Source organism: Cydia fagiglandana, chromosome 3 (genome assembly GCF_963556715.1).
Source record: "Cydia fagiglandana chromosome 3, ilCydFagi1.1, whole genome shotgun sequence".
NCBI lineage: Eukaryota > Metazoa > Arthropoda > Insecta > Lepidoptera > Tortricidae > Cydia > Cydia fagiglandana.
Window position 1 is genome coordinate 21356475 of NC_085934.1, and position 27939 is coordinate 21384413.

The window sequence follows — 27939 nt, forward strand, 5'->3', positions numbered from 1 at the left end:
TGTACCTGGTTTCTCAGTAAGTGAAGTGCGTGCCAAATCAAAGCAAAGATTTTCATAGCCGGCGCAAACGAGCTATTGTTTAGTTCTAAGGGCCTACTAGTTCGAACCACTTCGTTCGATCGTTCGTCTCTATCGCTCGAATTTGCAGGAGCGACAGAGAGGTGGATAACGACACTTTGGTTTTCTATATCGTGGTGGGGTATCTGGTTATAAATAGTAGGATAGATGGCCTGAGCCTGGGTCACGCATAAGTCGTAAGGGACGTTCGGAAACTCATTCAATTGTTTTGTTGTTAAGTATTCTTGCGAAATGAATTTGAAGTTTAGGCCGTAAAACTAGTCCAGGAAGTCTAGTTATTCTAGTTAAGATGACAATGGTTGATAGAACGTCAATCGAAACTAAAGGCCCACTGAAACAGTCCGTCGGACGGTATCGGCCTGTCAGTTCGGATCAGGCCGATACCGTCCGACGGACTGTTAGTAGTGTTAGCCCCCATTCGCACGACAGCTTTTTCAACGCGCGTTAAAAGTGAACAGGGCTATTAACCGCGAAAATCGAAGTTCGCAAATTGCGGGGATCTTTCTCTTTTACTCCAATGACGGCGTAATTAGAGTGACAGAGAAAAATCCCCGCAATTTGCGAATTTCGGTTTTTGCGGTAGCCCCTCAGACAACGTTGGGGCCTTGGGGCACCTTTAAACAATGGATGGAAATGGTCACGTGTCTTTTCGTAGCAACTGTCGTCCAGATGTTTACTTTTTCCCGATTTTTTCGTTTACCGATGTATGGTTTTGTTATCTTGGCAAGGCTCCCAGTAGCCCTCATTCGCACGGGAGCTTTATCAGCGCGCGTTAAAAAAGCGTTTGAATGACACAATGATACAAATGGATAACCATGTATGTATTCACACGACAGCGGTTGTTGGATTTTCGACTTTAAGCCTTGGTTGTTAAGTCGAATTTAGAGTGTGGACAGATTCAAGCGCTTTTTTAACGCGCGTTGAAAAAACTGTCGGGCGAATGGGGGCTAGTCCCAGTATAACAACTATGTACCTAATGGTCCTATATATATAGATAGATAGATAGATAGATAGATAAATCATTTATTTGACAGCTGCAATGACACACAATATAATTTTAAACACATCATAACAGAAAGAAAAAACAATAATTATTACACTAACAAAGAAAATTGAGTTACAAAGAAAATAGCATAGAAATGAGTAGGTACAAAAGTAAAATTTTATAAAAGTAGGTAGGTACAAACTGTGTGCGTTGCAGCAGGACAAAAGGGTCACGGCTCAGTGGTACGCTTCGCTCTTTCGAGCAAAGCACTGATTTTCTGCCGGAACCCAGGTCACAACAAATATTATATTTATGTAGAAGTATTTACGTACGTCGGAAACAATCGTACAGTGTAAGTGTGATATGTGCATGTCGTGTGATAATTTTTGATAAAATACTTAGTTAGTAGGTAAAATCGACCCGTGTGTACTGTGTAAGTCTCCCAGTTGTGTGACACCAGCCTCACCATGTTATATCCTAAAATCTGCAACCAAATAGCCGAATGGAATCCCAGCGGTTTGTTTTTCAAGGAGAAGTTTTTTAAAGTGGTTTTTAAATGTTTTTTTGGATTTAAGTTGTCTTAAAGGCGGAGGGATATCATTCCAGCATTTGGTCGCGAGATAACGGAAACAACCGGTAAAGGCAATCGTCCTATGAGGGTGTACTTCTAAAATGCAACGTCGAGTAGATCTCGTGGCATGTCGGTTGTGAAAAGAAGAAATATTTATTTTAGAGAATAGATATTCGGGTGACTTGCAATTTATAACGCCAAAGAGAAGATATATATATATATATATATATATATATATATATATATATATATATATATACGTATTATCCTTTACCTTTAAACGAGCAATTCTTGTATATTTATTTATTTATATATATATTTCGGGGATCTCGGAAACGGCTCTAACGATTTCGATGAAATTTTCTATATGTTAGTTTTCGGGGGCGAAAACTCAATCTAGCTAGGTCTTATCTCTGGAAAAACGTGCATTTTTGAGTTTTTATATGTTTTCAGATATTTATGACTAGTAGGTAATCTGCTTCTTTGCTATTCGAAGAAAACAGAGCGAGACAATCTTTTACAGGCAGTTACGTAAAATTGTCTCGCTCGCACACCGCGTCAGCAAAAAAGTCGCGAGTGGACATGGAGACCATGGATTTAATTATATTTATTCATTAGTTGAGTGCGCATGCGTCACGGGACCTGCCCAACCAGTCTGGCATCCTTCATAGGGCTCCCTAGCATGCTACCAGGGGGCCATTTTTGCATTTCGAGTGCTGGATTTCGTCACTAGAAAATCTGTGGAAAACGGCGAAATGCTATTTTTTTTTAATACATACAAGTACAAGCGATATAAATTGGGAATCTAAGGTAAACGTACTGGTGCTCGACGGGGTCCCAGAACATGTCATCTTGAAACTTTAAGTCATTGTCAATAGAGGTGACAGCAGGGTGTCATCTACTGGGCATTCTGGACATTAGCATATCGAGCACTAGTACACCATTACCTCTACCTACGTGGTTTCATTGCATTTTCACTTAGAGGATATAACCTACGGAGACGCCATGTCTATAATTTTCGGTACAAAATAGTCTGCCGTTTTTTTGCGGGGGAGGGGCACATCAAATGTATACGTAACGTAAACATAGCCATGTCAGATAAATGTCAGTCCATATATGGTTGACATGTCGTTGACCATTGACCGCCTATTTTCGACTGAGGGGAACGCCAGTTAATGACCACTCCGTTTGGTTATATTCTCTAAGCATTTTCATTTGATATACCTACCAGCGTACGCAGCATTTTTAAGGGATGGGGCAGAAGTAGGGGAGGCTGGGTACATTGTAACAGGGTACGGTTGAAACAGAAATTTTTAGCTTATGGTCAGAGACCAGGGTGGGGCAACTGCCCCACCTTGCCCCACCGTGGGTACGCCCATGATACCTACCGCATGGCAGACAAACTGTATGATAACCGCTGAATGTCATGCTAGACTTGTAGGACGTGGTTCGCGGACACGTTGCGACATGTCGCCGCAAGAACCTCTATCATCTCGAGCCATAGACTACGAATCCTCTAGACCGAGTTTAGAGCAATTATTTCATGCAACCGATGATGCCAAAAATGCGGGGGTGCGCGGGACGAGGTGAGCGAAGTCTCGTGCCGTGATTGGTCCGTTCAAAGACACGGACGTCACACAAAGACACTTTCGACTCGAACATGGAGTAAAATTACCGTATGCGTGGCAGAGGGGGTAGCGCGACTATGCTCAGTCTGGAGGATGTTTTGTCTGGGTCTCGAGGCAACTTGTCTGCCTATTCGCTTAACTTGTGTCGCTCTGTGTAAAAAGGGACTAAGGATGGCTCACGTTAGTCTGGGCCGGAGCGTCCGGCGCTTACTTTTCTATGAAATGACAGGCGATCACGTGATGATTTCCATAGAACACGATGAGCCGGAAGCTGCGGCCCGGACAAGGCCCGGTCTAACGTGAGACATCCTTAACGCTACAGTGTTGTAAGTAACAGCACAGAATAATTAATAGTACTACCGTAGAGAAAGGAAACTTCCTACTAAAACGAAGTTTGACAGCGATTCAGGGCCGAATCATGCTGGCCCTTTCTAACATATGACACTATCTCTTTCGGCTATTTAGGGTTGTCAAAAATCAAGTCATTATCTTATCTGTGGTCGTGCACGCAAAAGGAAGTCAAATGGTGCCAAGCCTAATAATTGCTCGGAGCAATGCTGAGCCGAGCGGAGCCGAGTTTGACCGAAGTCAGGAGTTTCGCACCCGTGGTAACAGTGGACCGACGCCTTTGATGTTTGTGTAAATGCCGACACCACACAAGAACACAGTAGGGTTGTCAGACTTTTACACAACTGCCCAAGATTTACTTACTTTAAGTACTTACTATAAGACACGCTAGTAAGTAGTACCGAGCTGCTAACAATGGCGATGTATGCAGCTCGGGTGCGCGCGACCCACCCCTCGCTCCTCGCACGATTGCCCTGTCTAAACGGCTTTGTCGAATGACTCTATTGTTTATAGAAACTATGGTAATCATAGACTAGGAATCCTCTAGACCGAGTTTAGAGCAATTATTTCATGCAACCGATGATGCCAAAAATGCGGGGGTGCGCGGGACGAGGTGAGCGAAGTCCCGTGCAGTGATGGTCGGTTCAAAGACACGGACGTCACACAAAGACGCTTTCGACTCGAACATGGAGTAAAATTACCGTATGCGTGGCAGAGGGGGTAGCGCGACTATGCTCAGTCTGGAGGATGTTTTGTCTGTGATGGTAATGCAATGTAGCTTATTCAGTTGACATCCGAACGTCACCTTTACCAGGCGTGTCTCACTCCGCGATTTCGTCGCTTTGCTACAGGTAGCTAAAAGTACATCCGTTCGGCCCCAATTTTGGGGGTTGCCATCAGCCGCGCGTGGCGCTGTCGCCACCTAGCGGCCATATCTGTGGTGATCGTAACAGACGCGTTTTGATAGAGAGTGAGTCTTCTGTACCTACTTAGTACTATTATTTATTCTGTGCTTTTACGGTATCAAAACTAAATCACATTTTTGCAATTCGAATATGGTCCCGGAGACCGCACCGACCAGTTTGTTTGGGAGTCTCGATAAAAACGCCGCGTGTCATTACCCGCCGTGCATTTATTATTATTCATCTTATTCGCAGAAATCGCATCGCCTCTGCTTCTGTATATAACATAGGTAGTGTTAAAACAGTAGGTATGCATATTGCATATACTACGTTACGCTGGACCGCGCGACAGTCTGAGGGCCTACCGCGAACCACGTTCGACGCGTTGCCTCCTTGTCAAACTTACGTACGAATTTACAAGTGCGGCAGAGAGGCGACACGTCGAACGTGGTTCGCGGTGGGCCCTCTGGTCCGCCCGCGCTCGCGCGGTGACAATTTCACTGTACTGTTACCAGTTGCCGATTCGCACTGTATGTAGTGTGTGTGCTATGCCTCACCCACACACAAGCATAGCCAGGGTATATAAGTGCATGTACGTGTTATTTAAGTGATTATACGTCTATACTCAAAGCTAGTTGTTTGTATTTACGTCCCACCTCACATGGCGATCCTGCCAGTGCGGCCTTGCGCTGCACTGGCAGCGCGCTGCGCTTGCCAGTCAAGGACGTGGAGAAAAATCAAAATTTTAAGTTGAAGGACTATGTTATACAAAATTGTGTCGGACATTCCTGAGCAAAGTGAAAATGGGATAGTGATATTAAAATCGTGCATAATTGGACAGTAATTGCCAGGACTAGATACATATTATTTAAAACGAACTTTACACGCGGAAGGTTCTTGTAAACTTTACACTGTAAAGCATTGGTGGATGACTTTATTGCGGAATAGTATCATAAAAACGGTAAAAGTGGACAGTTCTGATATTTCAACGGAAAGATTCCAATAAAAAGTAAAATGCTGACGGGGGCAAAGCTAGTAATGATGGTTTGCAGCAGGGCGTTGTTGGTGTCCTTGGTCGAGTGTGGCGTCTGGAGGTCCAAGGACTATATATAAGGAGCGAGTAGTTTGGTGTGTGGAAAAACGACAAAGTGATAAGTGTAGTTTAGTGCTGTGCCGTGCAATAAGGGACATTTAATTATTTTGATTGCTAATTTTTTTATGTTAGCTTCGTAGTTAAATTTTTTTTAAATAATAGGTACTTTTATTTTAACTTTTGTTGGGCTTTATATTAAAGGTCCTTATGTTAGTTTTTAATGTGGCTGAATAAAATCCTATTTTTGGTAAGTAGAACTCTGCCGCTTGATGACAAAACCACAATATATGGGGTATAAAATACATACATTTGATAGTTTCGGTTTATTAAATGTCATACATCTTATACTTAGTAACATGACATGATTTTATTCCTTACAACTTACAACTATGGCACATAACATAACGGCGGCGCGTGCACTCCTTAAAGGGATCGGTATGCGGCGGCGTCTGTTATTTCATCTCTAATTTCATAGCTCGTGCACTGATTTAAATTACTTAAACATTATTGTAATGATATTAAATTGAAATAAGAGTAAGTAATAATTAAAATATTTTAAATCTCATATCTTAGAATATAAAAGTATGTCAGTACCGACTTTTAACCATAAGTACTTACTTTATTTTTAATTAGAATTTGAATTGTGTTTTTTATGATAGCGAGTTACAATTGTATCGGACAAGACTTTTTTTAATTCATGGATTGACATATTTAACAAAGAAAATAATGACGAAGTATTATAATTATGGATATCATGACTTTTAAAGTAAATAGTGGTATTGCAAAGAAGATCAGTGTTATTGTAGGTATGGGCTTGTTTAAGAAAAGATTTAAACATTGGTTTTTAAAGGGCGCAAGTTTCGTATAAATGTTAGTAAATGAATGTTGTGGTAAGTTTAAGAAAGGTAAGGAATGTGAAATAAATGAAATAATAATATGGTTAGCATGGTTGTCGATTGTATTATTAGTAAAATGGAATTTGTATGTTATTGGAAAAGTGATAAAATATTGATGTATGGGAAAACTTAACACGTAAGTTTTTCAAAAGACGATTAGCCTGATCAACTAAGAGTTGCTGAAATTCTTATATGTTAAAGTTTTCATGGTGTTTGAGTTATTATGTGGTTGTATTTTGAGTGATGGTTTATTTTGAGTGGGATTATGAAAGAAAGTAATTGAAAAAAAAAATATGTACCTATCGCATCTTCGGTGGCCCGAGAGGCGGCCTTGAGCGATTAGGTTAGCAAGGGTACGCCAGGATACAAGGCAGGCACGGAATCCTTGGAGGTCTGACCATGATTCGGTCGAGTATCAATCGTGGAGACTCCTTGGACACACGGAATGATATTGTGTATGGATGTGTTAAAAGAACTGCCTGTATGAATAAATAAATAGTATGTGTGCGCGCTTAAAAATAAATATCCTTGTATCCTGAGCTAATAAATAAATATATTATATGTATAGTAAGGTCGGCCGACCACGTATGTAAAAGCGTTGCGTACCCTTGACCTTTGATTTCAGTGAAGCATAAAATATGTCACTATAAATGAATAAATAAAATGAGAAAACAAAGAAAATATATTTAATTGAATGACGTCATATTGTAACATAAAAATGTGAAAACTGAGTAAATGATTAAATAAAAAGGTTGACTTGCAAGTAATATAAAAAATATAATTGTGATCATGACATGAATTATGGACAATACATACCTACGTATACTAAATAAACTATGAAAACTGAGTCTCTGAATGAATATGTACAACATATTATAATATATTATATAGATTTTAATATCCTGTATGTTATTGTAAGTTTTTTTTACTAATTAGTTGAAATGTTAATTAAGGGTTTATTTAGTCTAATTTGGTTTATCAAATCGCATTCATATGAATATGTAAGTTTATGATTAATTCCTGTTAAAGATATTTAACCAGTTCTTCAGTAGGTACTGTGTATAAGCTGTGTGTATAACCATTTTTTTTTCACCCAAAATAAATTAAAAAAATTATTTTGTTACAGTTAAATTTTTTTAAATTACTTTTTAAATTTTGTTTGGATTTTTAGAAAGCAAGATATTTTGTGAAATTAGTGTTTTTTTTATTATTAATTGTGTTATTACTTAAGTTGTTTTTGTTTTGATTTTTTGTGAAACTTTTATTAATCTACACTTATTTTCTTTGGTTTGTTTTCGTGAAACATTTCTTCAAGGTTCATTTATGCATTTTTACTTTCGTTGCTAAAACTGTTTTAACAAACTACTTTATATTAAATTTTAGTATAAAAAAAAGATTAAATTTAAAGAAGATTAATCTTTTTTTTCTTCAAGGGGGGGAGGTGTAGTGTGTGTGCTATGCCTCACCCACACACAAGCATAGCCAGGGTATATAAGTGCATGTACGTGTTATTTAAGTGATTATACGTCTATACTCAAAGCTAGTTGTTTGTATTTACGTCCCACCTCACACCCATAAGCTGCTTTGTTTAGTTTTAGATTATATTTTATGTTATTCGTGCACTTTGTAAATAATGTACATAATGTTTGTTTGTATTTCTCTGATGTAAGGGAATTATAATTCTTTTGGAGAAATAAATTGTTAAACCATAAACTATGTATACTACTCGGTGGCTAAAAAATACTGCATTCCCGATGCCATGGAGGTTTTGGGATTATACTGAGCAACTTTTACTATAGGACCAGCCCCGAAATCGCAAAAAAAGTACCCTCCCATAAAAAAGAACAACCAAAATGTATGAACAACCAAATTTTTGGTAACATACGAAGCAACTTGTATAAACAAAGTGGTCCTTCGAGCCTGATCACCTAAAGTTAGATATATTAGGCCTGAGAACTCACTCAACATGACTCTTAACCATACGTCGGACTCCAGCGGCCATTTTCGTGGCATGTCAGAATGATAGGTAAGGTTCGCAAATCAATCAATTCACTTTCGAGTATTTGTACTTAGTATTTGGTACCTAGTATTTATAATGTGAAATTCCAAATATCATAGCAACTAACTGCGTTATTTATTAACGTACTTGGACTACACATAAGTCAAAATGGCGAAAAAGTTCGTCTGGCTTTATCCGTCACTCAGACAATTGCAGCTGTGAGAAAGGAACAGAACAAATGAGTTAACTGGGCATGTCAAGTTCTAATATGAACACGGCTCTAAGGCTGTACGTTAGTTAGGTGTTTATTTTTTTTTTATATCCTTTAAATTTTAAATAAAAATAAGATTGAATAGTCTGTGTTATATTTGATTTAATTTACATTCATGAACAACAGTCATAATGACGCATGTCAGCTATTTATTTGTTTTTTAAGTGGCCACTTCAGTGGGCTATCAGTCATCACTTCAAAGAGTATTTACACATTAAAGATGAATAAATGATAACGGGTAATTAATTTAACTAACTATGTTACAAATACTAGGTACATTATAATGTAGATGTAGTGTAGATGTAGTCTAGTATGTAGTGTAGGTACATTATAATACTCGTAAGTTAAGATTTTTTTGTAAACCTTACCTTGCCCTCAAACTACCCGCTATAGTCCGACGTTTGCTCTTATCTTACTGTTTAATTTAGGACACTGTGACAGGACGTTCACTCAGCGTGTGACATTACCTTGGATAAATGTTACGGTGTAATAACACGCCAATTTCAACCTTATCTCAAAGCAGGAAGACCTAGTTTAGCGACCTAATAAGTTGCCTATCGAAACTCGTATCAAGGTATAATACCTACTTACCTACTTCAAGCTTCTATTGGAAACGCAGTGCATTGGACGACAATTTAGTAGGTATACCTATACTAGGTACATAAGTTATTCTTCTCTGTCTAGCGCAGTAGATGGCCTATTTTTCTCTTTCTTGCTCTTGCAAATTTCGGATGGAACATAATTACTTACTTCACGATTTGCGATTTTTCGAAGTCTTGCAGAGGTTGTCAACCTTTTAAACGTTGAGTCCCATTTATGGTACTTATTCTAACGGTTTGTTGGGCCTATTTTAATTGGGGGTCAAAACCAGAAAAAGGAACGGATTTTATAAAACCAGTACTTAATGGAAAGTCTTTCGTAGGTCGTAGATACATAGGTAGGTTTTAGGTAGGTAATAGTAATAGTTCCCTTGATAATTTGAATGACATCAGGAATGACCCGGAATAAGGATCATGACCTCTCTAGGTACCTCTTACGCTTCCCTAATTAGCCCTAAAAAAGTACTATTTTTTATTTTATTCACAATTGCCCTAACAGCTATTTGTGATTGATATGGGTGTATTTTATCACTTGTCCAAATACATAATGCAGTAGATAAGGTGACATAAAGTGCCCATGTCGAATACTAGTGCAGCGTCGAGCACTAGTACTTCTACCTTACTTACTCTCAAAATTTTTGATTGTGTGACTTTACTTCCTAAATACAAATGAACTGTCTCAGTCTGAAAGACAAGGTCAAATCTGTATTCTTTACCTGTGCTACACTACACGTGTATAGTAGACTCGCATTATTACCAATCATCAAGATACTCTAAATTGACACCTATTCTGTTCCATCAAGAATCCAATTCGGTTATCATTTTGCGCAGACTTAAGCTGTTTTGACAATACACATTATGACTCATCTTTGCCTGGTGCCATAAAAGTAGATGACTTTGTCTCAAGGTCGTTTCAAGTACCCAGTCAATTGATATTGTTAGGTAGGTATGTCAGTAGGCCAAGAAAAAACGCAGTAATGAATGTTATTAATAATTCAAAAAACTAGAGAAAACATACAGAAAAAAAATCTTTTGTTGCTAAGGTAATAGGGATGATTTGACACAGCACAAAAAGGTTGTGAAACCCTAAGTTTTAACTACCTTCTGAACTTACTCGTATTCTAATAATTTTCATTTAACCAAACCTTATTGACCAATACAAAGCAAACCATAAAAACTTCTCACCGACCACTTGAATTAAGCAGTAGACAGTCTCCTTGCTTACTCTATCTTGGCACAGAATAAATAATAGTACACAAGACTCACTCACTAACAAAACGCGTTTGTTACGATCAGGACAGACATGGCTGCTATAGTTCGTTTTTTTTAGCATTAGAAATAAGGTAAACAATCTTGATGTGTCTTTTAATTGAAAAACACATTATAAAAATAAGTTACGGAAAATATGTAACAATTATGAATCTAATACGATCATTTATAGTCTTCTGCTTTCAAAAGTAATAGTTATTGATTATTAAAAAGCGTTTTTCAATTAAAAGACATGTCAAGATCGCTTACCTTCGTTCAAGTTCTTTCTAATGCTAAAAAAAACGAACTATAGGTGGCGACAGCGCCACGCGCGGCTTATGGCTGGCCACCAAAATTAGTGTGGAACAGATGTACTTGTAGCTACCTGTTTCAAAGTGACGAAATCGCGGAGTGGCAATGCCTGATCTTGGTTTGATTGTATCCTAAATGAGTGGTTTTTACCTAGTGGTGCGCAGACCACTGGTGGTCTCTGAAGTGGTCCTTAGATTTATAAACTGAACAACCTTTTACTAAATGACTTTTGTCATTGTGTTTTGTGTCTCGTATTTTACTTGAGAAGAGTTGGTAGGTATTCTAATAATATATTTAAGAAATTAAGTAAAAAACAATAGTTTTAAATATTTAGAAACATTTAATTAAAAAATAATTTAATGTAGGTACTTAGCCATTGCTTTAGGTATGACATATTTACAATCTAACACAAAGGTATTGTTTAAATACAATGTTGTCGCTATTGCAATATCGTACTAAGTTAAAACACACTAACATTCCACCTTCCAAATACCAGCAATGTATTTTTCTTCAACTTAAGAAGACTTATGTAAAGGCGTGTTTTTTTTAATGATATATTAAATAATAAATTGCCTGATGGTAAGCAATTACACTCACTTTTTTCTTGTAGTAATTTTATTTCTTATTATTCTGAATAATATTCTGAATATCAAAAATAGTTAAACGAAAAGTAGCCTTTGTATTTTGATTGGGTTACTATACAACTCAATATTAACTAACATATTTAATACAATAGGTCCACTTGCACCATCCCACTAACCCGGGGTTAAGCGGTTAAACCGTTAACCTAGTATCAAATTGTATGGGTAACCATGGCAACTCCAGTTTTAACCGGTTATCCCTGGGTTAGTGGAATGGTGCAAGTGGGCATAAGTAGTCATTAACAATCATTCTAACACTTATAAAATTTTCTTTACTGTTTACGCAGCAACTATAGAACTTATGAAACTGTACACACAAGTCCTTTAACCCTAAGAATCCATTTTATAACCCACATAATCTTAAAGGTAAATATGGGTAAGGCTTAGAACGCACTGCAATTTATTTCTTGTGGTTTCAGAACGGCAAAAAGTGTAACATACATCATGCTTCATACACGCATGCACTTGCAAAACTGAAACTGAAAGAAATTAATTGCAGTGTGTTCTAAGCCTCAGGGTGGCTGTGGGATAAGTACCTATAACTGGCCTTCATAAGTGGGCCTGTTTAGACATTAATTAGTGTTTAGTGCGGGTTCAGACAAGTCACAATAAATACTAGTCAATGTCTAAACAGCTCCAATGTGAAGGCCAATCACACTTATCCTGCAGGAACACTAACCCGTATTGATCAAGACTATTTTTATAGACTGAATGTGCAATGCAATGCACAACACACCCATTTTAATCTGTATACTAACATTATAGATTAAATGTGTGTACTACACTTGGTTGTCGGAATTTAGTAATAAATTGTATCATTTGGGGCAATTAAACAGTCATTTTAGTACCTAGTATATAAAAACGTAAAATCACTGATTACTTCGCAGGCACCGGCGCCGTGGGTGCAGCCGCTGCCCGCTGCTGCGCGGCCGACAGCTGCGGCGTGTCCGTAGCCAACGACCTCAACTGCTTCTCAGCCACAGCGTTCACCATCTTCGTAACATTCGCCTTCATTTTATTCCTTTCCAGAGCCGTCGCCTTGCTTTTAACTGGAGCGTTAGGCCGCTTGGTAACAGCTTTGCCTTTTGCTTTCTTGTTCTTCGCGCCCGCTGGCAACTTGCTTTTTACTTTTAGCTTGCCTTGAGCCATTTTTGTTTAAGATAGTTAATGCGACGTAAATTTGCTTAGAAGCGTGTTTTGAGAAACGTGCATTTGACGTTTGTTTGACGTTGACGTTTTGTGACTTTGACAGTTACGTTTCGTTCGGAAATGAGGAGTCCATGGGGAGATATATTTAAAAACGCTCGTTTTAATGTTCCGGCAAAGCTCAATAAAAAGTACAATAATTTTATAAAAAAATATATTACGCAGGTATGGATGTTTGCATTACGTGTTTCCTGTTCCCCCAGCGAGCTCAGTGTCGAGCTCATTCATTTCTACAATTTCTAGTGGAACAGTACTGGTATCTTTTTCTATGCTAGCTCCTTTAGCTACCCCAAACCCCAAAGAAAAAGCCAGCGTCGGGCTAACCGTATAATATATACTTGGTCAAGCAGATATTGTCAGTAGAAAAAGGCGGCAAATTTGAAAAATGTAGGCACGAAGGGATATCTTCCCATAGAAAATTTGAATTTCGCGCCTTTTTTTACTGACAAGATTTGCTTGACCAGCTATATGTTTTGTTCCTACTGCTTTATATTTTTACTCACCGCAAATAAGTTAATTTATAATATAACTCACCAATAAAGCTAATATCTCACTAATACAAACCACATACATGCTGCAGGGCTTCGGCCTTCTGCTTATCATATATGTAGATAGAGACATTCCCATGTACATGTACCTACCAACTGTATACCTACTTGTTGAAAGTGGTGTAGCGTGAACCAATCTAGCCGTGGGCGAAAATCTCATCTGTGAGACATCTTTAATGTTTTGCCTTAAGTAACCGAGAAAAATAAGCTAGCACCTGACTTGGTGGTGCAACGTCAGCGTGGGTGCAATTTGCTTTCTTCTCTGATTTTATATATATAGGCAACACCACACCGCCACTACACCACCAAATGAAGAGGGCTTACAGGGATAATAAATGAAATGACAACAACATTTTCATAGACTTTTACTCTTAATCGACTGTTGCAGTATATGAATTCGAGTTTCAAGTTAAGAAATATACATAATATATAATATCTAAATATATTTTATGTACAGATAAATAGAAAAGTAGTCGAGTATAATAATTGGCTATCGATAGATCGAGCGGCGAGAGTGCAGGCGACCGGCGAGAAGCGGTGCGGACGAGGGCGCACCCCGCCTTAAAACGTCTAGAAAAATAGATAAATCGCTCAAAAACGTCAGAGTCAGTCGAAAAGGATAGAGAGCAGAGCGGGCGGAGAAGCGACCACGAGCGACGCCATTTTGGGGCATTCACGCGTACTCGGTACGGCGAGTGTCGCCATCTAGCGGTGTTCACGCGTACTCGGTGTCGGTGGAGAGGGATCGCTCGGCGGGGGAGCGGCGCCCCTCGCCCTCGGGCGGGGGCGCGCCCTCCGCGCCCGCCTGCGCCTGGGCATACGCCAAGCTCTTCTGGTAACTGAACAGCTGCCGCTCTAGAGAGTAGTTCTCCGCTTGAAGAGCAGTGATTTCACGTCTGTGGGCAAAGAAAATGGCAGTTGAATAAGAATAAGAATAAGAATAAGAATTATTTATTGCCACACACATACAAGAAAACTAAGACGATAAAAACAAAACAAACAAAAAAATTCACATGTTGAACAATAAGTACGTGTTGAACCAGCAACAATGAAATTAACATAGATTGACATTAATCGTTCTTATGTTATAAAACTTACACATAACAACCAATAGTGTGACAATAGGGATGGACTCAGCATTTGCTGTTACAGACTAGCTGTCACAGCGCTGGTTTTCAGTTCACCCCTAATTATACATATAAGACATTAAAATATAATAAAAAATAAAACAAGTGTTTTATTAAATCTGAGTACTAATAACAACTAAATCTAAGTTAATTGGCAAATGACGATGGCATGAGAAAAAAAAAAAGGCGGGGGAAAAAATAATAATAAAACTATTAGCTAGGCAGGGCAAGACATGAAAACTTACTAGGTACTGTTCAATAGGTGTTTCAAGGGTGCTTAAGTATTCTTCTGTTTATAGAGTAATATAGATTTCAGTTTAGTTTTAAAAGTATTTTGGGACACATTATTTCTTAGAGGTGGAGGCAGATCATTCCAAATTTTGGCTGCTGAGAATTTAAAGCTCCCTCTATACCCAACAGTTTTGTGGTGCGGTAAAGATAATATATTTTGTATTTTTTCTTTTGTTGTTGAGTTGAGCTAAGTAGTTCCCAATTCAAAGCTTGACGAAAGAGATGGTGGGCCTACAGTGGGCTTTTTGTAAACGCGTAACACAAGCGGAAGTCTTGTTTGAAAGAGACTTAAGCTAAGCAGTTCGCTTACATTCACAACTATATAATATACCTACATAATCATTAAAGTTTTTATGCGAATCAAAATAGTGCTCGTTGGTTAATTGAACTTTCATGTTGACATTTAAGTTATGATTAATGTTTTCTAAGATACATGTTCCGTGTTCAGTTATTATTCAATTCATCTGGTAATTTGACTTGTACATTTCACTGAACACTTTATCATTCTACAAATTAACAGCAGTAAGTAAAGAAAAGGATAACAAATATGACAGTAAACAGTAACACACCTCATCTGATGCGCCTGAAGACGACAAAGATCATCATAGATATGGTAAGTAGCCTGAAACAGTAGATACGTCTCGCCCCACTCGAGCCGGACGCGGAGCTCGCCGCCCGCGTGCAAGAAAGGACACCCAGGACGCGAGATCTCCTCCACGCGAAGCGCTGTCTCCATCATTAGGCCTTCGTCGGCGCTGTCCTGGGCGTAGTAGTGAGAGAAGGGAGCTCCGGGGAGTTCCTCAGCGTCTGACTCCCCGGCTGCTGGGTTAGCGCGCACCAACCACGCAGACCAGCTCACGTAGCGCAAATGGTTGCGTGGCACGTTGTGCACGTCTCGATAAAGCATGTGAAGCCGCACAGTGTCAGAGTGCGTGTCGCAGCGGAGCGCCCATGCCTGCTTGTCGCGGTCATAGCACGTTACTGCCCGGCCTGCCGCCGCTACTGAAAGATCAGCTAAAGCGCGGGCGTGGATCAGCTCCACAGTCAACCGCAGGCCTTTGTGTATAGGGCGAGGTGGAGGACGCGGCGTCCAAGGCGGTGTCCTTCCTTCTGCATCACAGACGCTTTCTAGAACACCTGATTGCACTCTTCTTTCGCCCTCGCCTAGAGCCAGCGCGTATCTGACGCGGCATTGCTGTCCTTCTCCTGAGAGTCGCACAAGTCTGAGTGACAGTGGTTCCTTGCTCCATCCGTTTACGGCGACGGTCCAATCGAATCCAGCGAAGGCGATGGGCGGAGTGTCGATGCGCGGCGCCCTGAGTTCGCAAGAGTAGAAAGTGCGGACGCGAGACATGCAGAGTTCGAGTTGGAACTCGCCGCGAGCGTCCGCGAATTTCGAGTTAAGTTCGGCGAGGGTGACGCAGCGGCCGCGGCCCTGCGCTGCGCAGCCGGCGCTGAAGCGGACTTGCTTGCCCGAGAAGCCCTCATTCGCGGTGAAGTGGTCGCGACTGAGGAGTGTGAAGGTGAAGTCGACGTAGACACGCATGCCCTCGCACGCGCCGCGCCATACCAGGTATACACCTGGCGAAAAAAAAATACATATGAGGAGGATTTTAGGTAGATGAATCGCGGATTCGTAGGTTCGCTACGGGTAGGTATTATAGGTACCTAATGCAAAATGCTCAGGCCCAATTCAGTTAGGCGTGTTTTATTATTTGGAAGTCTTCTAAATGTTTGCCATTTGTTTATCATATTATCTAGTAACTTGTCCTTCAATGAAAGTCAACTGCGGTGCAAAATACTCATAACAACCAGACCAGCCAACCATTTAAAGCAACTATCTTTCCAGCCAAGTTTGATCAAGTTCGTAATGAAGTCGTTAATTCATATTACGAGGGCAATACTCGTAGTCTGGTGCTCGGATGGCTTTTTAGACAAATATTACTCCCGCCCGGGAATACAGTTTGCCAAGTTAGCGGACCGGGAACGGTAGGCGTTTGCATTATAATTTCTAATTCTTTAACGTGCCTAATAACTAGGTTTGTCTTGGTCCTCAAGAGATTGGTACTATTTGAAGTTATTTCTGTACGTACTTTTCAACCGATTCGTTTATCAGTCTCGTTGTACTTTCTTAATCTAACTTAGCGCAAATTAGCAGTTAAATTGAAATTGAAACCATTGCTTAGCGTCCATCTAAGTTAACTCTACCTACACCAACTTTGACGTGATAAAGCGTGGAAGTGACACAACTAACGTTACATTTTTCTTTAGAAATTTGATGTTTACAGTAACACTAACATACTTTGCCATTGCAAACTCGGTAAAGACTGGTCCGTCTTAGAGACCCTTAGAATCTTTATAGACTTTTTACAAACATTTTTTAACTTGCAATATTTTGGATTCAATTCCCATTATTTGATTAAGCTGAAACGTGAGTAGGTACGTGAAGTAGGTACATAAAAATAAGCATAATGTATGTTGGGTGCACACTGACAATGAAATAGTTATGAGTATGATGCCATCGAGGTGCCATCTGTTGATGGACACAGGAGGTGGCAATAGAAACTCTGTGATAAAACAACGCAACCTAATTGTATTTGTGTGTATTATTGTCTCGATGAGTACTTATTAGTTGCCTCTTGGAAGAAAACTACAGTCAGCGATAAAAGCTTGTACCAAAAAGGGAATTTTTGACACTTGTTTAAATTTAAGTACCACATCGTAGTTTTTGCGAGTAAACTTGCAGTTTAAACATATGTTTATCGACTAATACAACTATCAGACAATTTCATTTAACAGGACTTTATCCATTAAAAGCCATGCCATTCACCCGGATACAACCCGGTACTAGATAAATTATATGGACACTACGACAACTCAGTATATTTTAATAGGCGTTTCACTTTATCGTCTCATGTAAGTGCCATAAAATGGGTGGTTCATCTGAACGGTAATATTCGTAGGACTCAACGACCTAACAGTAATTTAAAATGATTCTAAGAGTGTAACCAAAATGAATGATAAAAAAACGTTTTGACCTTTAACCTTGCTTCGGCATTGATCAACATTATCCTGCAGTATTACCTAGTGAAGCATCAGCCGAGCGGTTGTAAGCGACCGCGCATCTCTGATGCGCGCACCCGAAGTCTTTGCTCGTCACATCATGGTCTGTTCTCTTGTGGCGCTGCGCGTGACTACAAACCACTTGGCCCAGCTTTTCCCTTCTTACCTAGTGAAGCATCAGCCGAGCGGTTGAAAGCGACCGCCCATCTCTGATGCGCGCACCCGAAGTCTTTGCTCGTCACATCACGGTCCGGCTCTCTTGTGGCGCTGCGCGTGACCACGAAGGTGAACACGTGCGTGTCGCCGCGGTCGCGCAGGCGCGTGGCGCGGTACAGCAGCGCCATACGGCCGGCGCGCCCCGCCGCTTCACGCGCGCCGGCCCCGCCTGCCTGGAAACAAGGAGAATAACATAGATAAATATTGTGGCACAATCTTACACAATGGAGGGGAGCCGGCGATGCTTAATGTGTAAGTTACTCGAGCGTAGTAGAGAGTGTACAGACCTATAATTGGATTCGATAAACAAATCGTCCTCAGCTCAATAAAGATTTTGTTATGGTACCTATAGATAATTAAGTAACCTTAAGTACTTATTTCTCTATGGTTATGGGTACTATAGATGATGATATACGTACATAACACACACGACGACGACGACGACGACGATGACGACGATGACGATGACGATGATGATGGTGACGATGTACGTATATACATAACGATCCGATTTTCAGCAACCATGTTTCAGTTTCAGCTTTTCCTGGATACTATTTATATCATGCAGATACCAAGAGGGCATTTTGGACATAGTCAATAAAAGACATTACATAATATTATTATATATATCGGAAAATCTATTCTGATTCTTTATTCATTTAGACACTAGGGGCCCGATTCGGATTTTGAAATAGACATCTATTAGATATCTTTTAGACATCACCAAGATACGATAACGATATGTTTAAGATCTAACCTGTCAAATTTGGCATTTGCGCGATTCTGGAGATACTCTTGAACGATTTCCTCAGGATATGACTTAGAGATCCAATTCACATCTAATAGACATCTTACGCTATCTAACGTAAAGTGACATTAGTTGCCCGAATTGCGCTGCAAAAGAGAACTAGTTGATATCTAAACTATAACGTATCTAGAATGGATCTAATACGTGTCGTCTCTTGTGAATATCTTGAAGTTCGAATACGGCAGTAGCACGTTAAGCATGCTGAGGATCTTGAGTTCGAACCCCGGCTCGTACCGACGATATCTTGAATTCAAAGTAGAAGATATCATTTGATATTTACCAGTCGGTTTTCAGTAAAAATTATCATGACGAAACCGGAGGAACAATTGACAGTAGCTACGTAAGAACTAACAGTTTTCCTTTTCCAATGTTGACCTATTAGTGTGTTTTATGTGGTTCGCAGCAAATAGGCGTTCAGGTAACGTTTTTCCGTCATCCCCTGAGCTTCCGCGCCATAAAATGTGATCGATAGCTATTAACGCACTTTATTACCCGAAGAATGACCGGTAACCTACGTGTTCAAAGCTAATAACGGGAATATGTCGTGAAAGGTGGATTTAACGGGTGCCCGGGTCGTAAAAGGGGAGTTCTATCCGCGATTTGAAAGTTCGGTGATTACTGCTGATCGGCCCGATTCGAACGTTAAGATACGACAATTAATAGATCTAGAAACGATATGGATTATAAACTGAAATAAATGTCATAGGTATACTAAGAAAAAGTGACCAAGGCCTCCAGTGCCCCAGGCTGGAATCGAACCAGCAGTGATATGGATTAGTTAGATATGTCAGTGTCAAATGTGACCTTTCTTCAAACAAAAACGTCACTTGACACTGACACATCTAATCCATATCGTATGTAGAATTATTAAATGACCAATCTTAAAGTTCGAATCGGGCGGTATCGCCATTCTATTTTTAACTGAAATGGTATAATTATGATATGAAAGTTTCTGAAATTGTGAAGTTTCTACATGGAAACATTTTTGAAAAAAATCATATTTTTGTATAGAAATCGATATTTTCATTTCCATAATGAAAGTTTACTTTGTTTCCTGTAAAAAAATTCTGAAATATCGGAGAATTTTATCAACTTTTTGGAAATTTTTCGCTAACTGCACATCCTTATATATGATACAAATATTTCGACATCGTAGACACTTTAAGGATGACTCACGCTAGACCGGGCCGGGCCGGGCCTGGGCCGACGCGTCCAACACGTCGTCATTTTCTATGACCGGTGATGCTTTCCATAGAAAACGAAGCGCCGGAAGCTCCGGCCCGGTCTAGCGTCAGTCATCCTTTAGAATTGACAGGCACCAAAGCAGCACTACAGTAATGTACACGTCAAAACAATATATGATGATGATAATGATGATGAAGTGATAGCCGTGATAGGACTATCGTTATTCGTAGCAATTCTGAATAAAAAAAAAGAATCTTGGTTGAATGCAATGAAGGCGTGTTCTCTAACAAAATTGGAGTGGAAAACTCGGTAGCCCAACATACTTTACATATGTCAGCCGGCCGTATGAGTTTACAGACTAAAAGGATATAATCTTATGAGATTTTGAAGGCACTTACGGCCTTTTTTATTCAGTAACAAAGCAGTAAAATGAGGAAAAAATGCGGGCATGAAATTCTTAGGGTGTAACAATAAATTTAAGCTGGGGAGGTAACGCCATTACCGACGTCCATTTGACATGTATTAAAGTTTTATGTAGGTTAGGCACGAGTGTGTTTTATTCAGTTTTCTTATTGAGGAGATTGTTTATATCATGATAGTGGCAAACAAACGTACGGGATACCTGATGGTAAGAGGACATGGCAGTCTATGGGCACTGGCGCTTTAGTTGTAGGTACACTACACTTTTCATTCAGATTTGGGATTTTTTATGTTGTTTCTACTCAGAATCATGATCCTAAAGGATTATTCGCGCTAGAACGGCCCGGGTTCGGGCTAAGGCAACCGACACTTTATTTTCTATAACGTACCTTGTACCTCAGGTAAACATGGATGGAATGTTCCTGACGGGTGTCATTCATCTCGGCTCCCAACATGTGTCATGATTGCTAGGGAGTGGCTTTCATTCCGGTCTTTTAACAACTTGTGAATTTTGATACAATATTTCGTCAACCACAACAGTGGTGTTTTTAAGTAAATATGTAGCTAAGCTAAGACCAATTTACTAACATTAAATTCTGGCCCGTGATGAATATTCGTCACCAGCCCACGATATGGTAAATTCCGGGATATTCCAGATAGACGGTTCGGTATTAATTACGGTTGACACGGCCCCGCTATGCCCTTGATTGGAATTTGCTCAGTGGGCAAAATAATCAACTTCAAGGAACAAAATTTATTGATCTATGCAGCCAATTCTTTTCGGAAATAAGTGTTAACTTCTTGCCTCGCACAACTAAACTGTGAATGAACTATCACCAATGGTATTTCCGGACCGATACAACCTTCAAACCTTCAAGAAAAAGCGTACGTACTCCCATTTTAAAGTCCAACGACGCACACACAACCCTTAGTGCTAATTTTGATACACGGCAAGCGAAAGATTTCATAATTGAACCACGAACCTAGCGAGTGTTTCAATAAGTGGAATCTTGAGTGTTACCAGGGTTTCAAGACATAAATGTTAAACAAACATTGCTATTACCGTGTGCAATAAGTATAATTTTTTCACCCCGCAGACGCAAGGAAAATACTTACCTACTGTAAAACAAATCAAATCCAAATGCTGCTGAAGATTGAATTTCAAGTTTCAAAAGCACTTATAGGAACACCTCAATATTACTACAGTAGATTGCATGTAGATGTAGTCCAGCATCAAGAAACGGTTCAACAACGGAACCTAAGTCAGAAAAATATCCATCTCCTAAACGGCGCAAACTCATCTCCCAAATATTTCACCTTACATTACACTTTCCATTCGTATCTGCACTCGCTTCTATCAACACGCGGTACGTGGAAACGTTCTCGAATGTACTAGAATCTTCGGATTCAAGTGACATGGCCCTAATACCTCGGATGCCAGGCAATCCGAAGTGCAAGCATATTCGACGCCTCCAGGAGCCGAAGGTGCTAACCTACGTGCAAGAATTCAGGCGCAATATTGAACATTTACTTTCGGAAGCTCTTAGGTCAGTACGCAGCGAATTTGGACTTTATTTTTTGGGAGCGAATGTCGTATTTGGGATGCGGGGGTTAAGTAAGATGTGAGGTTAGTAACCACTCGATATATTGCCGTGCGGCATCCACAGGCGCTTGGTATATCATGATTAAACGAGCAATCGTTTAGAGAACCAGTAAAGTACGACCTTCATCCGTAAAAACTATGCTACATTGTGATGATTTTTTCAGTCTTGGCCTAATCTGTTAACCAAAAATACTATTTTTTTTAAGTAGGTAGTGCGGTTGCATAGGTACCGAAAAGATGGATGCTTTCTGAGAAAGTAAGCCCTTTTCATAAGCATATGAAAAGGATGTCCTATAGGACAAGGTTTAAATTTATAAAACACCTGATTCGCAGATAACACTTTTGGGTTAATTAGAACGATTGGGCGTCCGAGGTAGAACTGATTTGGAGAATTCATGAATTAGAATCAACACGATAACATTGCTTCTTAAACCGGCTAGTTTTCTTTTGCTCAGAACGGTAGCCGTCCTTTTGCTAGTCAACCGCAGTTCATAAAAAAACATGTAAACTATCTCTATTTTCAAGTTTTGTTTTATATGAATGTACCATGAAATACGTGTTTTTTGAATAAATTATGTTTATGTTTATGTTTATGTTTATGTTTATAGCTTTTGTTTAATTAATAGATGAGATTAGGCTCCTATAATCAAAAATTCTGCTAGACTAGTTCGCTTGTGCACTAGCCTGCGTTAGGAACAACAGCTAACGAGCTAACGGCCGAACAGATCGAATAAATATCGAATTCGGAACGATTCCGAATGAGTTGAGTCCATTAATTGTATCGGTATCGTTTACCGACGAGGGAATACAAGGAACAAACGTGAAACAACGGTGTTTTAATTAGAAACAACTTATTCCGGCATTTCGTTTAATCGAGTTGTGGTTGAGTTGGTCGCGAGTATAATTTAGCAATTAAAATAATTACGTGGATGAATTGGTTTTAAGAGGAAATGTACAATTAATTAAAACAGCTAAAAGCGTCGTTCAAAAAGCGTCAGATGTCAGGCGTAGCCAAGTGGAATTCGTTGATAGAAAATATCTTGCGTTATCCTGTGATTTGTGTTTAATTTATTTGCAGTTTTGGTTGCCATTTGACTACAATTAACTTTGTTTCTTCGAGTCTGTTCTCTATTCGAATATATCTGTATAAATAAAAGTTTGTGGTATTTAATATCTAACAAATTATGCGCTATTAAACTATACGGAACGGAACGGAACTATGATTCGAATTAATAATTGAAATTAATTGAATTATCTAAGCAATTTATCGTATTAGTAGAATGTTAGTTTCACAGCAATTTGACTGTGAACTTTAACCGCATAGCTAAACAAAAGCCTTTGAACTGCCAAACTCGTAACTTTCATGTGAAATATTGTTTAGGTATAATTTGGTACCTTATAGGGTAGTTAAGTAGTTACTTATTAGGTACAATCAATTTGTTCTATGAGGGCAATGTAATATTTATTTTAAATTCTTTATTTCATTGTAATCATGTTCATAATACAATAAGGTGTTACAAGTATGTGTAAAGCGGTAGGTACAAGACACCCTGTAAGGGCACACAATATGTCCTTAAACTAAACTAAAAACATAATGTACTTACATTAACTTAACTTATATTATATTAAGTATATTGCGAATGTATCCGGTTGGTAAATAAGTTTCATTTAATTATAGCATTGTATCATATTTTAGTATCACAAACATCAACATATCATTTCAAAATTTTAACCGACTTCATATTTTTAGTGTTCCGTACAAAACTAAGTTCACGGAACACTTGTGGGATCACTTCGGTCTTGTTTGGAATGGGGTTGGCCGGTTTTTTACGATTGGCGCCAGTATGTTTTACGTAAAGTCCTAAAAAAAGTGACAAATTCATGTTTGCATTTTTAAATCCTCAAAAATCGGATTTTTAAATCCTGGAAAATCTCATAGGACATAACTAAAGGATGATTCACTTTAGACCGGGCCGTGTCCGGGCCAGAGCTTCCGGCGCATCGTTTTCTAAATATGGAAAGCATCACGTGATCGCCTGTCAGGTCATAGAAAAGTAAGCACCGGAAGCTTAGCGGACACGGCCGGGTCTAACGTGAGTCATCCTTTAAACTGTTTTTCACTTTTATAGTATCTGGTCATATAAAAATAAATACAAAACTTAGTGAGAAACCGTGCTCTGAAAATATACATAGGCGTTAAACTTTAATAAGTTTAATAACACTCTATTTTACATCCAGGATTAAAAATGTGTAAAATCCCACGCGCGCGATTCGCTCTCAATATTAATTCGCATCTATTCTTATCAAGTATAAAGCTTCGGTACTCTCTCTAGTAACAAAATGGCTTAAAAAACACTGAACTTCCTAGAAACTTACGTCATTTTTCTTTATTGTAACATTTTATCGTTTTTTTATCCGTTTAACGTCGACTAAGTCAACTCATAAAATGGAGGGTTGCGATATTATGTTAAGAGCCCATCAACGTGCACACTAGCGCCACTGCTAAATAATCGTGATTATTGCTAGTGTTGCTATAATTATTTGTCCCGATGTGGGCGTAAGCACAGAATAAATAATAGTACAGGTACAGAAGACTCACTCTCTAACAAAACGCGTCTGTCACGATCAGCACAGATATGGCCGCTAGGTGGCGACAGCGCCACGCGCATGGCAAACCCCAAAATTGAGGTCGAACGGATTTACTTTTAGCTACCTGTAGCAAAGCGACGAAATCGCGGAGTGAGACACGCCTGGCGTAAGCCTGTATCTTTAGGTATTTAAATAATTTGTAAATTTTCGGGAAGTTATAACACTTATTGGTTAACCGACCAATTACAAAATTGCCTAAATCAGTCACTGAACGACCTGATTTTAACCTACATTATTTGATCGTGTAATGTCTTTATCGGTATCGTCTTGGCTCTACCCTCAACTGGCTTAAGGACTCATTTGAGGGTGAATTATGTTTATTTATATTTAAATACCTATGGATACAGAGTGTAGTTGTACGGCGCGATTCGGGAAATGAATTAGAGGTTCACTAGATATGAAATAGTAACGATATGTCACGTTCCACGGCAAAAGGTACCTTATGACCGCAATAATATTGGAGCGGCGTTAATAATAGCGTAAGCGCCAACCCCCATAAGGTACCTTTTGACATGGAACGTCACATATCGTTACTATTTCATATCTAGTGAATCTCTAATTCATTTCCTGAATCGCGTCGGTAGTAACGCTTTGTGAATCGGGGCCTGATTCGGATTTTGAAATAGACATCTATTAGATATCTTTTAGACATCACCAAGATACGATAACGATATGTTTAAGATCTAACCTGTCAAATTTGACATTTGCGCGATTCTGGATATACTCTTGAACGATTTCCACACGGCTCGGGAAATGAATAAGAGATGCACTAGATATGAAATAGTAAAGATATGTGAGGTTCCACGACAAAAGCTACCTTATGGCGGCTGGTGCTTACGTCGCATAGCGCCATAGCTCCAATAATATTGGAGCGACGTTAATAATCGTAAGCGCCAACCGCCATAACGTACCTTTATCGTGGGACGTCACATATCTTTACTATATCGTATCTAGTTAATCTCTAATTCACTTTCCGAATCGCGCCGACAGTATATGACTTAGAGATCCAATTCACATCTAATAGATATCTTACTCTATCTAACGTAAAAGTGACATTGGTTGCCCGAATTGCGCTGCAAAAGAGAACTAGTTGATATCTAAACTATAACGTATCTAGAATGGATCTAGTACTTGTCGTCTCTTGTGAATATGTTGAAGTTCGAATACGGCAGTCGTCCTGCAGAATGGCGGCCGGCCATACAGTAAACTACTCATACTCATACTCATACTCATACATTTTATTGCGTTTCATGTGTAACAGAGGATCTTATAATATAAATACAGTCTCAACATGAACCCTGCAAGGGTATAGCAACATAAACTAACAAAACAAATTAAATATTAATAGCAGTAGGTATTTAGTAATTTTTCTAAATAACTAATACATCTAATTCTCACTTAAAAATTCCTGTATACAATAATATGCTTTATTAATTAAAAAACGCTTTAATTGCAATTAAAATTTATGTATATTTGTTTCCACCTGAATTGTCTTAGGAATTTTGTTGAATATATTGACACACATGGCAAACGGACCAGAGTGGATCATTTTCATGTTGGAGTTAGGGCGGGCTAATCTAGTATTGGGTCGTAAGTTAGATGGACGAGAGTACTGTGGGAAAAGCGAAATGTTGTTTTTAACGAAAGTGCTGACTTCTAAAATGTACATGGACGGTAGAGTTAAGATGTTGTGTTTGAAGTATTCTTTACAACTTGTCATAATATCTATGTTAGCAATAGTTCTAAGACACCGTTTTTGCAGAATAAATAGCTTTGTTGTATCGGAACTGTTCCCCCATAGGACTATACCATACTGTAGCCATGCGTGTGCATATGCATAGTAGGCACATAACGCTGTTTTTACGTCAGTACATTTTTTTAACTCGTAGAGAGCGTAGGTGAATCGACTTAACTTTTTTTTTTTTAATTCAAAATTATTTATTTTTAACACACGTTTAAAGACATAGGTGCCGAATCCTCCTTTTAAGTTAAAAACTTGTGTTAGGAGGTATTCGCTCTTTCATACAGGGTTCAGCGCTAAAAATAAAATAACCTATAACTTAAGGTAATCTTAAATACTATTGTTAACTAATTACATAAGTATTATATTATGTAAGAAAATGACATAACAGTAGGTTACCTAAGTGGTCTACAAAACAGTTAAGTATCTACTAGCTAGGGTTGAAACATGCATATTTTTACACTAATGTTTAACAAACTGTATCTCACAACCGATTTCAAATATTAGCGTGATTAGTAAGTAAGAAATAAAGTACATATCCTAAACAATTACCCGTTTGCATAAACGTCCCTTGTTCCGTACCATCCGTTATACAGTTACATAATTTATTTACCTATCCTATCTATTCTATGAGTGATTCAGTCTCATCATAGTTTTTATTTTTTAACCAAGTTGATAAAAGTTTTTTACACTCTCCATAACTTTTTGTGTAAATGCTCGTTAGCCTGTTCACTTTGTTGTATAGATTGATTGATAATACATAAAATTGTCTTCGTGCAAAAGAAGTCTTAGCTGTATGAAGTTGATTAACTACCGAATGTGGATTACGTTTTCTTATTAAGTTATTATCAATTTTTAATGTTTTGTGTACCTTGAGAACACTATTTAGTATGTAAAGCTGTCGCACTGTAAGCACGTCCGCGTCACGGTAAACGTCGACAGTGCTGTATCTTATTTTTTTACCCAGAAGTGTCTTTAAGATAGATCGTTGCGCCCGCTCAAGTGCTATGAGTTTAGTTTTATGAGTACCACCCCAAACAGGTAAGCAATAGAGAATAATTGATTGTACTAGCGTTTTATATATGTATATTAATAGTTCCTTATCTGAGACATGCCTAAGATATCTAAATAACCAGTCCAGCTTTCTTATTCGATTAGCAGTTACTTCGTTTTGCTGATTCCAAGAAAGTAGTTGATCTATATGGACACCTAAATATCTAGTACAGGTAACATGATTGATGTTGGGGCATGAGCAAGTATCATTTTGTTGATTAATGCAATTGTGAGCAATTAAATTATGTTTTATCCTATCCGGTTGTGTGCTGTTTAGAATTGAAAAAGTTATGTAATTGGTTTTTTTAATATTTAATGAAAGTAAGTTGGTTTGTAACCATATCATCACTTTTGAAAGACCAGCCTCAGCATGAGCATATGCCTCATCCCAATTTTCCCCATGGAATAGTAAAGCTGTATCATCTGCATAAGAAATAACTAGCCCGTTTGTAAGTTGG

At 38.8% G+C, this 27939-nt stretch overlaps 2 protein-coding genes and 1 long non-coding RNA gene across 3 annotated transcripts in view; all 3 read right to left on the minus strand.

Moving 5' to 3' along the window:
* LOC134680375 (uncharacterized) overlaps positions 1–27939 on the minus strand; it is a 327839-nt gene that overhangs the window by 39381 nt on the left and 260519 nt on the right. The window lies entirely within an intron of this gene.
* LOC134680579 (uncharacterized) lies at positions 11261–12788 on the minus strand. Its single transcript, XM_063539686.1, has one exon. The coding sequence runs from the start codon at positions 12718–12720 to the stop codon at positions 12448–12450; it is 273 nt and encodes a 90-aa protein (XP_063395756.1). The 5' UTR covers positions 12721–12788; the 3' UTR covers positions 11261–12447.
* LOC134680348 (uncharacterized) overlaps positions 13675–27939 on the minus strand; it is a 144194-nt gene continuing 129929 nt past the window's right edge. Inside the window, exons 2-4 of the mRNA XM_063539470.1 lie at positions 17973–18195; positions 15313–16324; positions 13675–14221 (exon numbers count right to left, since the gene is read on the minus strand). Of these exons, the coding sequence (XP_063395540.1) occupies positions 14041–14221; positions 15313–16324; positions 17973–18150 (1371 nt within the window). The 5' untranslated portion in view covers positions 18151–18195 and the 3' untranslated portion in view covers positions 13675–14040. The remainder of the gene's footprint in view (positions 14222–15312; positions 16325–17972; positions 18196–27939) is intronic.

Bases quoted from the DNA above. Each gene is read 5' to 3' on its own strand.
- LOC134680579 (XM_063539686.1), bottom strand. From the start codon at position 12,720: ATGGCTCAAGGCAAGCTAAAAGTAAAAAGCAAGTTGCCAGCGGGCGCG.